The 13973-nt window shown below is 35.5% G+C and overlaps 1 protein-coding gene across 1 annotated transcript; it reads left to right on the top strand.

Moving 5' to 3' along the window:
* Positions 1 to 201: 201 nt before the first annotated feature.
* LOC121385307 (sodium-dependent phosphate transport protein 2A-like) lies at positions 202 to 13417 on the top strand. Its single transcript, XM_041515932.1, has 9 exons — positions 202 to 371; positions 479 to 677; positions 3548 to 3718; positions 4430 to 4561; positions 6624 to 6815; positions 7469 to 7587; positions 9377 to 9445; positions 10053 to 10227; positions 10988 to 13417. Exons 1-9 carry the CDS (start codon positions 306 to 308, stop codon positions 12229 to 12231), a joined length of 2367 nt encoding a protein of 788 aa, XP_041371866.1. The 5' UTR covers positions 202 to 305; the 3' UTR covers positions 12232 to 13417.
* The last annotated feature ends 556 nt before the right edge of the window (positions 13418 to 13973 follow it).

Raw genomic sequence — 13973 nt, 5'->3', positions numbered from 1 at the left:
GATGAAACTGGGCAAACAATAATGAATGAACCATACGTAGTTACCATTTCGTCATACAGAACCAATCAAAGTTCAGAAGACTTAGGTAGACGGGTCCAAATTTTCTGATTGGTTAATATTTTGGAAGTTAACCAATCAAACATATTTCACTGTATTCTGGTAGTGCACTGCATGGGAAACACGAGTGAATGTCATGCCAAATCGTAATATTATAATACGCGGCATTAGCATGTTGTCGGCATTTGGAAACTGAACAGACCAAGTGTAGAGTATTGTTGTTTGCGCATTTCTTAAGACGGTTAAAAATGACCGTTTTGTCAGAATATTTAGAAAAACTCGAAGGGAAATGGAATGGCGAAGATCTTGAAACCGTAAGTAGAATTTAATCAATATTATTATTTTTTAAAATATTATTTTTAAATGGATTAAATTGGTAATCGTAGAGGTAATGAAACTGACATGTCTACTCATTGATCAGGGAACACGTGGTCTATCTGGGTTGACGAACGCACATGGAAATCTCGAGCCGCAAAATGGAAACCTGCCCAATCCCGACAGTGGTTTTTCTTCCGTGGTTTCCCTCCAGTCCGATGGCGGCACCTCAGAAGTGACCAAATATGACTTGTCTCAGAGTGACTTGAGCAAATGGCCTCAATCGGTTTTGACGCCGGTACTTGGTACGTTTTGTACGTGCTGTGTTACAAATAGTATTCAGCTGTATTGTGTTTATACCTCCCTTCCTCCACCCCCTCCCAAAAATTCTAAACAAACCAAAAGAAAAAAAACATCTGGGTAAGGGGGTTAAAATAAAACACAATCAAAAATACATAAAATTTAAAAAGCAACCCCAAAACATAGGTCACTGTAATAATTTATAAATAGTAATAATAATAATTATAATTATATATTTTAATTTATAGTTATTAACGGTGGAATATGTGAGAAATATGATTATACCTTTTAGAAAGCCTAATTATTTACTCGCAAGTGTTGCTGGTAAGAAATTTTAAATTAAAATTAAAATAAAACAATATCATTCTAATAGCCATGTTTAAGTTATATTTATTTGAAAAATTGATTTATTATTATTATTTTTTTAATGCATATAAGTACTACAAATGAATGAAATTTTTTTGATAAATGAAGGATGCAACAGCTTGTATTGTATGATTGTAATTAACAACCCACGTGTCCATCATTTACTGAATGCCAATAAGTTGCAGGCCAGCCAACTGCAGGCCAGTCAACTGCGTGGCAGCTGTTCAACCAAAGTGGTCACATGGTCAAATGACGTTCTGCCCATGCATATACTAATCAATAAACTAATCTAAATAGGCATACTGAGTTTGAGGGTGTTTTTTTTTCTGTGGTGGTAAATTTAGATATTTCTTTGCCATAAAATAAAATAAAACTATTTATAGTCCTTCCCATCATTCTATAAAATTGTATTTTGTAAATAACTTCAGTTTGGTTTGACATCAGAAGAAAATTAAGTGTTTTGGAAATAACAAAAAAAACCCCAAACCCACACGGTTTTTGTGTGTAATTTTCTTAATAAATTTGCTCAGAAATAAATAACTTGTAGAAATTCCATACTTAGTCTACTATGAAAAAAGGCATTCACTGTGGGACTGACTATAAATGAAACAATATAAAATATTGTCTCATTTATCTCATAAAATTAAAGTGTACTTAGTCTAGTAGTTACTTCAACAAAAAACCCCACCAAAACAACAGTAATTTTTGAAAAACAAAATTTATCTGTATCATTAAAAACAATTAGCATAAACATATATTTATGTATTTAAATCCACATATCTGAATTAGTTTGTTTTGATGAATTACAAATATATAAAGTTTACTTGAACCAATTTTAAAAAAGAAAGGAAATTAAAGACATTTAAAGAAACGCCCCGGACCAGGCCTCTGAGAATTGAAAACTTTCGTAAATCATTTGAGTTGTGAAAAAACAAATTGAGATAACCCATTTCATTGGGTTTACGTAACCCGTCGTGATCATGTAAATGATGTCATAAATTCAATGAATGAAAAATGGGTTGCACAAAACTATACTTACAAGTATGCGAGCAACATGCAAATGAAATTTATCACTAACAATTTTCAGAGGCCTGTACCTACAGGGCTTCTAGATTATGGTATCCCCACTCCCATGGCAAGTGATATTCAATGTTGGGACAGTAAATAAATACTATTGCCATGCCCGACAGCTAGTGAAAAAAAAGAGTAAAATGTTGCAGTTAGTCTATTTTGTAAATATGAATATCCTGACCCCACCCCAACTCCCAATGTTAGTGTTTTTAATCTCTATCTCCCTCTTTAGGTGATGTATCTGATTATAACTATTATTTAGTAAAATTATATTAATTAATGTAAAGTAGGGCTAGTTAATTTTTAAAGGGACATTCCTGAGTTTGCTGCATTGTAAGATGTTTCCGACTAATACAATATTTCTACGATTAAACTTATATATTAAATATATTTTCTTGTTTAGAATATCAGTGTCTGTATATTCAATGTGTTCTGGTCGTGTTAATATTTGTAATACGCCCAAACTGGATTTTGTCTTCAAATAATTTCGTACGTACGAAAAAAATTATTTTAGGAAATAAGATGAAATTTAACGTAGTACGAATATTAGAATGATCAGAAACACGTCTAATATACAGCCACTAATATTTTATGCAGAAAAATGTATTTGATATGTAATTACAATCATTAATTTGGCTCTGTTAGTCGATAACATCTTTAAAATTGCAGCAAACTCGGGAATGTCCCTTTAATCGTGGCTAGTAAATTTAAAAAATCACGGATCCCATGTATAGTGGATTTAAAATAAATTCTAGAAGCCCTGACCTATATGAACATGTAGCTGATGTGTGTGTTTTGTTTAGGCCTAAAATAATTGTGTGTTTCAGGGAACGAGTAAATTTTTTAGATACTTAGGATATAGGTGGTCTTTTGTTTTCTTGCAAAAAAAAGAAAAGAAAATTGAATTATTACATTTTTGTGCTTACTACATTCACCCCTACAGGACCAGAAAAAATGTTAGTTAGTTTTCACTTACATACCGGGTATTAAAAAAAAGTGTTTTTTTCGTAGTGTTTGGTTCCTGGAAACACACAATGTCACTTTGTTTTTTGTTTATAACTTTCTGTGATTGCAAGATAAAAGTAAATTTAGAAGAAAAAAAAATTTCTAATTAAATTATCAAAAATATAAATTAATAATCCAACTACAATTCTTCAGAGGGCCTTATAATTTTGTTCGGATAACCGGAACTAGAATTTGGCTACAGATTTATGAATGAAATTATCCAAAATGTTGATAGATTTTTTAATCCAGTTTAAATCCTGCACATTCTATTAACATTTGACTTTATAATCCAGTTTCAATCCTGCACATTCTATTAACATTTGACTTTTTTTTCCATTTAACATTTTCTATTCCATTGCAGCTAGGTAACTCCAAGATTCATAATTATTTGGTTTTAAATTTCCAATAATTATTAACATGATTGTTTCTACAGAAGATGGCAGTGGTGATAAGAAATCTGCGATTCCCAGCCAATCAGCTGCTTGGTGTGGCAAGGCGAAGGTCGCAGTTAAAATTCTTGGCATCTTCGTTATCCTCTACTTCTTTATCTGCTCACTCGACTTCCTCAGCAAGGCGTTCAAACTTCTTGGAGGAAAGGCAGCAGGTGAGTCTTATGGGATGATTATAGATGACATTAATAACATAATAAACCCCCCCTGTCCGCCACCGACCCTCGTCAGGCTGCTGGTCCCTCCTCCCACCCATCCCAAACCCTTTCCTGTCCTGAACACCTGCATCCATGACAGGTGTGAACAACAACAGCTTGCTCTGAATATGCACGTCAAGCCCGATAACCTGACCAGACCTGACCTAACATAATAAGATGGTCTGTCATTTACAGCTGCTTTTAGAAACGTTCCACATGCACATTAGGCAAATAAACAAACAAACAAACTAAAAAACAAACTTTCCTCCCTCAACAAAAAGACCCATTTTATTCTTGTCGTTGAACATTTCTAAAATGATTAAATTTCACAATTTAAAAAACTATATATCCCATGAGCAATTCTTTCATTTGCATAAGTTTAAATAATAAATAGCACTGATTTTAACCTTTAGACTACTGAATTAATTTTTGACAAAAATCATGTTGAGTGGGTACAGGTTTATAATTTTTACTGTATACTGAATGCACTGTATACAGTGTACAGCATTTCGACTGGTGTGACGTTGGGCGAGATATCTCGCCAGCAGTAGTCAGAAGGTTACGGTAAGTAAAGTAATTTTATTCCCTCCAAAAACAAAGAATATTTTTTTCCTTCACTGACGGAGTAATGAGATGGTGTACAGTGATTTTTTTTCTCTTTTGTTTCAGGCGGTGTGTTCTCTCAGAGTGAGTTGCTACAGAACCCCATCACTGGTCTCATGATTGGAGTTCTCGCCACAGTGCTACTACAGAGTTCATCAACCTCAACGTCGATCATTATCACCATGGTGTCCTCGGGAAGTAAGTTGTCATAGGTCAATCACAGGGCCAGTTCTTAAATACTGTTTTTTATGATGATGATCAAACTTAATCTCGGGACCAATTCTTAGATCCTGTGTTTGATGCTGATAAAACTTAAATAAATCTTGGGACTAGTTCTTAACCTTTAGACTACTGGATTAATTTTTAACAAAAACCACGTTGAGTGGGTACAAGTTTATAATTTTTACTCACATATATTCACTTAAATGTTTTATAAAAACATGAAATAAAGTTCATATATTAATCGGTAAGTATTATTTTCGTGTCTTTTTTTGTAATTTTTATTATTTTAGATCGGCTAATGGTGATTAAAATTAGGCAAAAAATCGAAAAAGTTGCGTTTACTTACGGGCATTTGTGGCCAGCTGTCCAGTATTTATGTCCATTATTCCCGATAACAGTGGTTTTCTGACCAGATTTTTTTTTAAACCCGAACTAAGATTCATATTGCAATATTTGGTAATTTTCGTTGTTGGTAAAACGATCAAATTTATTATCAAATTAGCTGTCGCAATCAGCTATCGATCCCTGAAAATGACCGCGACGTGCCGCCATTGTTGTCGAGCGAAAATACTTGCCGAAAACCACTTTTTGAACTAAAAATTTCAAGGTATTTTCAATTGAAAAAATCAAAACAAAAGCCACCATTTTGAAAAAAAATCTTTTTTCTTTAATTATATTTCCGTTTCCGGTGAGTGTCGTGTGCAAAACGGCGGGAAATATAAATTGGGGAATGCACTGTATACAGTGTACAGTATATCGACTGACGTGACGTCGGGCGAGATATCTCGCCTGCAGTAGTCAGAAGGTTAAATACTGTATTTTTGATGCTGATAAAACTCATAAATATTGGAGCTAGTTGTTAACTGTGTTTGATGCTGATAAAACTCAATAAATATTGGAGCTAGTTGTTAACTGTGTTTGGTGCTGATAAAACTTAAATAAATATTGGAGCTAGTTGTTAACTGTGTTTGATGCTGATAAAACTCAATAAATATTGGAGCTAGTTGTTAACTGTGTTTGGTGCTGATAAAACTCAATAAATATTGGAGCTAGTTGTTAACTGTGTTTGATGCTGATAAAACTCAATAAATATTGGAGCTAGTTGTTAACTGTGTTTGGTGCTGATAAAACTCAATAAATATTGGAGCTAGTTGTTAACTGTGTTTGATGCTGATAAAACTCAATAAATATTGGAGCTAGTTGTTAACTGTGTTTGGTGCTGATAAAACTCGATAAATATTGGAGCTAGTTGTTAACTGTTTGGTGCTGATAAAACTTAAATAAATCTCGGGTCCAGGGGCCTAATTCACAAAGGTCTCTTAGGCTCTGCTAGACAACAAAGCATCCTCTTTGCAAGTCTTTTAGCATTGCACTGAGAGATTGCAAAGTTGCGAGAGTTTAGTGAATTAGGCCCCAGGTCTTGAATACGGTGTTCACTGATGATGATAAAACTTAAAAACTGATTAAATGATGTGCTGGGGTATCGTTAAACAAACTTTCCTTTCCTTTTTTCCCTCACACTAGATCAAATATTGCAATTACCATGTTTGACACCTACCAGGTAATAGCCTCTGATTAAACAATGTGCTGGGGTGTCATTAAACAGACATTCCTTTCATTGTTGTTATTGGGGGTGAGACGTAGTCCAGTGGTAAAAGCGCTCGCTTGATGCTTGGTCAGTTTGGGACTGATCCCAGTCAGTGGGCCCATTGGGCTGTTTCTCGCTCCAGCCAGTGCACCACGACTGGTACATCAAAGGCCGTGGTATGTGCTATCCTGTCTATGGGATGGTGCATATAAAAGATCCCTTGCTGCTAATCGAAAAGAGTAGCCTATGAAGTGGCAACAGCAGGTTTCCTCCCTCGATATCTGTGTGGTCCTTAACCATATGCCATATAACCATAAATAAAATGTGTTGAGTGTGTTAAATAAAATGTGTTGAGTGTGTTAAATAAAATGTGTTGAGTGTGTTAAATAAAACATGTCCTTCCTTGTTATTGGTGTTGCTGACATTTTCCTTTGTCTCTTTGTGTTACAGTTTTAACAGTACAGCCAGCAATCCCCATCATCATGGGTGCTAACATCGGTACCACGGTAACCAATACAATCGTGTCACTAGCTCACTCAGGCAAGGGGAGAGAATTCAAACGGGCCTTCTCCGGTGCAACAGTTCACGACGTCTTCAACTGGTTGACCGTTCTGGTGTTACTTCCCCTTGAAGTGGCCACTGGTATGTATGCTTTAAGTAGATACAGTTTTAGTGCAGATTATAACAAGTGGTTTTAAATGTGTATTTTTGGGAGTATTTATTATTTGTTGTTATTGCCATAATATGATATTTGTTAAAAAATAGAATTAGATTTTTTTTTTTTTTTTGGTTATTCAGTGTTTTAAAAAATTTTTTTTTTTTTTTTTTTTTTTTTTTTTTTTTAAATATTTGATTTGATTTGATTTTTAAAATTAGATTTAGCATAATTATGATATTGGAAACATCAGTCTTTGTTCCAAGACAGAATTTGTTTTATTAGTGATTTACAATCTATTAAAATTATGACACGGTTTTGAAATAATTTTAAAAACAAATATCTTAAGGGTCTGTTCACAATATTTAACATTTTTAATAGGGTATGAACTGTACACTGACGATGGGATAAAATGACCAAAAAAAACGAACAAAGTAAATAAAGAATAATTTTTTAATGTGCTTTTGGAAAGGTAGAGGGGATTACAAAAATGAAAAAAATATTCTTTGTAGGTCTGTGAGAATGTAAATGTTAACATTTTAGAAACAATTATAATTGTCCAAAAAAGTTATAATGTATTATGGTAATTTGACATGTAATAAACTCTGATTTGACAAATTTTACAATTTAATTATTGCAGGCATGCTTCATAAATTAACATCGGCAATAGTCGGAAGCTGTGACTTTTCTGCCTTGAAAGGGAAAAAACAAGATCTTCTCAAGACTCTGACAAAACCCCTGACTAACCTCATTATCAAGGTGAGACAACTCTCGTTAGCAAGGTGAGACAACTGGGGAATATTTTACTGTTCAGGGTTCGTACGCGCCTGGAAAACCCTTGAAAACCCTTAAAAATAAACTAATGTATTCCAGTGCTTGAATACCCTTCAAAATCATCTTGCGGTCTGGAAAACCCTTGAAAATGATAATTTGATGTCAAATAAAATATAAACGCCTAAAACGGAGGCTTTATTTACTTTATTTAACATGTAATTAAATTATTTGTTTCATTCCGCGACACAATCAAATGCCAATCGTCCGGCCAATCGATGTTTACCGGCTCAGTTGACGTGTGAATGTTTGTTGTTGTTTTTTATCTTGCGATGCGAGGATCACGCGGCCACGAGATCCAAGCGACAGCGTCGCCATATTGGAAAAGAAAGTTTGTCACTTTTTGCCGCTGGGTATTTAGCAAGTTCAGGGAGCGTGTCAAGTTAATGAATCTATTGTAAACCCACAAAGATGGTTGGCACTTGCATGTTTAACGATCTGTGGAAACTCGGTAAGGTCCTGGAATTTTGGTAACGTTGGACTGGAAAGTGCTTGAAAAACCCTGGAATTTTGACTTCCTTTAAGTGTATGAACCCTGACTGTTGCAGTAATCACGTTCATGATGAGTACTGGAAAAAAAGTCCAGTCTTCTGAATTTAGTCCCCAAGTTTTCTTAATTCTTATTTCAATATAGGCCACACAGAAAAGTGACCAGTCCCCTATAAACATATACAAGCTCCTTTTTTTCTGGCATTTGAAGTAAAAATTCACCTAAAATCACCACATTTTAGAGCATTATGGAATTAAAATATAACAGAAATATGAACTAAAGTCCGAACCAAAATGTTAACAACTGTGATAAGTTGCTCCTACTTTTATTTTTCGTTAAATTTTACCCACATTTTGTCCAGACAAATCTTGAAAAAAACCATTACAATGACACCGATTCCACATACTAGATGATAACCATGTTGGCTATATCGACTTTGCTGAGATCGCATAGGGCAAAAAACATGCAATTTTGTGCCAGCTGCCATTTTAACTTTTTATGGAATATTCTCCAAGAGGGGTGAAAGGATATGACTTAATCTAACGTCATAACATGTTGTGATATAAAAGGATGATGACGTTATATTATTTTTATTTAGTAGTATTTGTTTAAAGATACCACTAGAGATTATTGATTTTATATTATTTATGTCATATACTTTGGAGGCTTTCACCCCTCTTGAAAAGTATTCCATAAAAAAGCAAAATGGCAGATGGCAGAAAACTGCATGTATTTTGCACTATGCTATCTCAGCGAAGTCAATACTGGCGACATCGTTACAGTCTCATATGTGCAATCTGTCACTGTAATGGTTTTTTCACAACTTGTGTCTGGACAAAATTTGGGGGAAATGTAGGTGAGTAATTTATTGTAGTTGTTAACAATTTGGTTCAGACTTTAAATAGCAGATGAGATCATTGTACAAACATCTCTCTTGAAAAAACATGATCTGAGATTTTTTGGTGGATGGCTAATTTGAGCTGTAACTATACTTTACTAATATGCAGGAAGCAGTCTACAGGTAGGACAGCACACACCATACATCGATTGAGGAGCACTTCAGTTGTATTTGTTTTTAATAAAACTATAGGGATTTTATTCTTCTTAGATTTTTTTATTTTTTTTAAATAATGTTTTTGTAAATCTTGTAGGCAGATTTGTTTTATTTGTTTATTTTGGTTATAAAATCTGATTTTGTTTTTAATAAATTGTTGTTTTTCTGTTCAGATGGACGATAATGTTATTTCAAAGATTGCTGAAGGTGACGAAGAATACCTGAATAAACGACTCGTTAAGGTAAGAATCACAAATTTAAACTTGAGTTTATTCTTTCTTTGATATTCAACTTCTTTGTTCTTTTGGTATTAAAGGAAAAGGGGCAAAAACTTTTTGTTAAAACTGCAGTCTCACCTCACCACATCTAGGGGAAGATCCAGGATTTTGTACGGTGGTGGGAGGTCAAAGAATTCTATAACTGGGAAAGTCTGATTTTCCTAAGCAAATGAGTGGGGCACCCAAAGTGAGTAAAATCGGGGGGTGGGTTATGGATTCAAAGGCATGCTTCCCAATTTTTTTTTTATATAAAAGATGCTTAGAGATATATTTTTTAGGACAATTTTGTGTTGTAAATTATAGATTATTTTAAAAAAAACCTAATTAAAAAGGGCACATCCAGTCTGTTTTGGGAGAGGGGTCATCATTTGCTAATGTACTACATTTTTTTATAAATTCACAATTTTATTTTATCCTATAAAACCAGTTACTAAAGCAAAATACAAATATCATGGGTGATTTTAACAGATTGAAATATAAACATTTTAAACTGGCGTATCAAGTTTAATAAAAACATCATTATTTTAACAGATTGAATACAACCATTTTAAATTGACTTATCCGTTTACAGGTGATTTGCAAGTACGACGAGGTTGTGGTACAGAGAAACACGTCTGTTGTAGACGTGAACGATGGTGTGACCGTTGCTGCCTCTGCTGTTAATACAACTGCGATAGCTGACACAACCTCACATGGGTCGTTCTACCAGGTGGAAAATATCACTCTGAGAATCAACAACCAAACTTGTAAGTATGATGTTAATCAACATTTATTCTCAACAACATAATTAGGTAACCTATGTTGATGTTTTTACATGGTACTTGTCAAGTTGAGAGCACTCTCTAAAATTAGTAGTCACATGACCCTCTCGATAGTGTTGTAATTTTCACAGAATATATTCTGACAGAGAAATATTCTGTCCCAGGTTGGACTACTGGCATCCGGTGGCCGAACCTGGGATAGACATGCTCGAAACCTTCGTGGTATAGGAGCATGTAAATACTTTATTGATTGATTGACATAGAAATTGTATTTAACTGAGTGGAGTAATTATTAATGAGGGTGTGTAACCATGTGTTTATGTTACTCAATCTATTGTGAGCTGGACAGTCCAGTGGTAAAGCGCTCGCTTGATGTGTGGTCGGTCTAGGATCAATCCCCGTCTTATTTCTCGTTCCAGCCAGTGCACCACGACTGGTATAACAAAAGGCTGTGGTATGTACTACCCTGTCTGTGGGATGGTGCATATAAAAGATCCCTTGCTGCTAATTGAAAAGAGTAGCCCATGAAGTGGCAACAGCGGGTTTCCTCTCTCAATATCTGTGTGGTCCTTAACCATAGTCTATGTCTGATGCCATATAACCGTAAACAAAATGTGTTGAGTACGTTATTAAATAAACCATTGCCTTCCTTCCAATCTATTGTGTTGATATTGCTCAGTCTGTTGATGTTATTTAGTCTGTTCGTGTTTTATATAACTTGGTCTGTTGTGACTTTTTCCTTCAGGTGATTCTCTGTTCAGCCACGTGGACGTGAGTGACACGGTCGCGGGAATCCTGCTCCTCGTCTTCTCCATCGCGCTGCTCACGGGCTGCCTCATCGTGTTGGTCCGTCTCCTCCACTCCATGCTGCAGAGCCGGATAACGCGCACCCTCAAGAGAACCATCAACGCCCGCCTGCCTGGCCCGTTTGCCTGTCTCACCGGCTACCTCGTGATCTTGGTCGGGGCAGGACTTACAATGCTCGTTCAGAGCAGTTCCGTGTTCACATCCACCCTCACCCCTCTTGTCGGAGTGGGCTGTCTCAAGCTGAGACGCATGTACCCACTGACCCTTGGATCCAACATCGGGACAACGGCGACTGGGATTCTTGCAGCGCTGGCTGCACCGGCGAGCACCATTGATGTCGCACTGCAGATCGCATTGTGTCATCTGTTCTTTAACATCTTCGGGATTATGCTGTTCTACCCAATCCCCTGTTTGAGGAGAATTCCGATCCGAGCTGCGATTTGTCTGGGAAAAACAACGGCCAAATACCGATGGTTTGCAGTTGTGTATCTTCTCTGCATGTTCTTCATCATCCCGGGAGCTTTCTTTGCCCTGTCTCTAGCCGGACGGATTCCTTTTCTGACCACCACAGCTGCAGTGGGAGTCGTAGCTGTGTTTGTCGTCGTAATCAACGTGATGCAGAGTAAATGTAAGAACAGACTGCCTGGCTTTCTGAAGACTTGGAACTGGCTGCCAAAGTGTTTGAGGTCGCTGGAACCAATGGACAAGGTGGGCAAGAAATTGATGGAAGTCTTTGGTAAATGCTGTCCGTGTAAGAAATGTGGCCCACAAGAGGAAGTTTCAGATGATGATACGGAGGTTTCTGAAAGTGAGGTTACAGTAGAGGAAGAAGATGCAGACGAAATGGATGATGAGTGTGGTGCCCTTAGCAACGTCCTCTTCTGCTGTTGCCGGGCAAAATCTAAGGATGCTAGGAAATCTGATGATGAAGGTTTTGTGGAAGAGTCTGAGAAAACGGACTTGATGTCCAAAAGCAAACATTCTGGTGGTGGTGATGATGATGTAAATTTTCAACCACAACAAAACAAGATTTTTAAAGGTGTTCTAACAAATCCATGGAGTCCATTAAGAACTGCTCATCAGCAATCACATGATTGTGTTGGCCCGAAAAGAACTTTAGGTTACCAGGGACAAGAGTCGAGTTCTCAGGCACCTCTGTTATATGTAGTGTCGGTAGTTTGATGCTGATAAGAACACTGATGCTGGAAAAGTTGCCTTTCAGGTATTGAGAGAAAAATCTTCCAAGAAAAGTTTGATGGTGGGAAGGAAATGAGGATGTCTCCATTGCCTGTTTTGATAGAATATGCTGTCCGTGACAGGAATTGCCCACTGGGAAGGATCCGAGAGAGACGTCTACTTTGAAGTTGAGAAGGCGATCAGTTAACTGTGACCTTGTACAGACGAGTGAAAATGACCTTGAAGATCTCTCAACTGTTCAGAACGTGTGCACTATCTATGGTTCGAGAAATCATTTAGTGCAGATTTGAAAATAGAAACAATTTTATTAAATAAGATCATGCTAAACTAAACTAAGCATTTGATGCAGTTTGTGCATAAGATTATTTTTTATTTTATATTTTCAAGTGTTTTTTAAAATGTAAACAATTTCAGTGACTAACATCACACTAAACCAAGATAAATATTTGATAATTTGTGCATAATGCTGTTTTGTTTTAAAATATTTTCAAACGTTCATAAACATTCCTATCAAAAATTTATTTAAATCATGTTAAAAACATGCTTTGTCATACTGGTAGGTATATTAACATATCTGGGTTTGAAGTGTTAATAATTTCACCCCTTCACACAGGTTATATTATATATGTGTACATCTAGTCAAGACGTATATAGTTCTTCACATTTGTGTTATGTAGTTATTTATTGTGTACAAGTAAATAAACAATCTTGATTTTTAAAACAGATTTTAGATGCAAACTGAATGAACATTTACTACTAGTTACAATTTGTTATATATATATATATATAACTAATAAACAAGTGTTTGATGAATATCAAAACTAGAAGAAAAAAAAAAGAGTTAATTTTTGTTTAAAAAAAAGAAAAAAGAAAAAAATGCTTTCCCCCCACCTTTCCCCCCCACCCCTGTCTCCAAAAAGAAACAAAATACTCATCTTGACATAAAATGTCTTCATTGGTTGAGAAAAACGATGGGACACATTTTTGAATCTTTCAATTTTACATCATCATGTGATACAAAATCTCCTAATGTCCTATGCGGAGTATACTAATGGACAAAATAAATGAAAGGATGGGACGTAGCCCAGTAGTTAAAAACTGTTGCCTGATGCACAGTCGGTCTAGGATCGATCACCATTGGGGGCCCATTTGGGCTATTTTATATTCTAGCCACTGCACCATGACTGGTACATATATCAAAAGTTGTGGTATGTACTATCCTGTGTGGAATGGTGCATATAAAAAGAGCCCTTGCTACCAATGGAAAAATGTAGTTGGTTTCCTGTCTGAATGTCGGAACAAATGTTTGACATCCAGTAGCCAATGATTAATAAATCAATGTGCTCTAGTGGTGTTGTTAAACAAATCAAAATTTTAAAAGAAATGTGATCAGTTTCAAAACACTTAACCGATTCAAAACGATATCCATCTGGAAATTATATTACCTAAAATATCGGGAATTTTTGAAAAAGTCTACTAGCCATGGGGTCAGTAATATGCCATAGTAACAAATCTACTAGCCCTACTTCTATGTGTACTGTACATTTGTACTAACAACGCTGGAAGTAGATATTATATACATGTACACTATTTACCAAGAATAAGCAGTTCACATTAACTTAATAAGTATACTATTGGAAAAGAAAACATGTTTAAGATAGTTAAATATTTGAAACCAGCATTGCACTTGCAATTGGTTTCCAGTTACAAATCTAATAATCATTCAA

Source organism: Gigantopelta aegis, chromosome 11, assembly GCF_016097555.1.
Source record: "Gigantopelta aegis isolate Gae_Host chromosome 11, Gae_host_genome, whole genome shotgun sequence".
Classification (NCBI taxonomy): Eukaryota; Metazoa; Mollusca; class Gastropoda; order Neomphalida; family Peltospiridae; genus Gigantopelta; species Gigantopelta aegis.
Note: the sequence above shows the minus strand (reverse complement) of the source record. Positions and strands in the feature narration are given on the sequence as shown.

What these genes read in the sequence shown, in the direction of transcription:
- LOC121385307 (XM_041515932.1), top strand. Translation starts at nt 306, where the DNA reads ATGACCGTTTTGTCAGAATATTTAGAAAAACTCGAAGGGAAATGGAAT. An exon ending in TCCCCTTGAAGTGGCCACTG is followed by an intron (nt 6,816 to 7,468) that starts GTATGTATGCTT and finishes TAATTATTGCAG; the next exon opens with GCATGCTTCATAAATTAACA. An exon ending in TGAATAAACGACTCGTTAAG is followed by an intron (nt 9,446 to 10,052) that starts GTAAGAATCACA and finishes ATCCGTTTACAG; the next exon opens with GTGATTTGCAAGTACGACGA.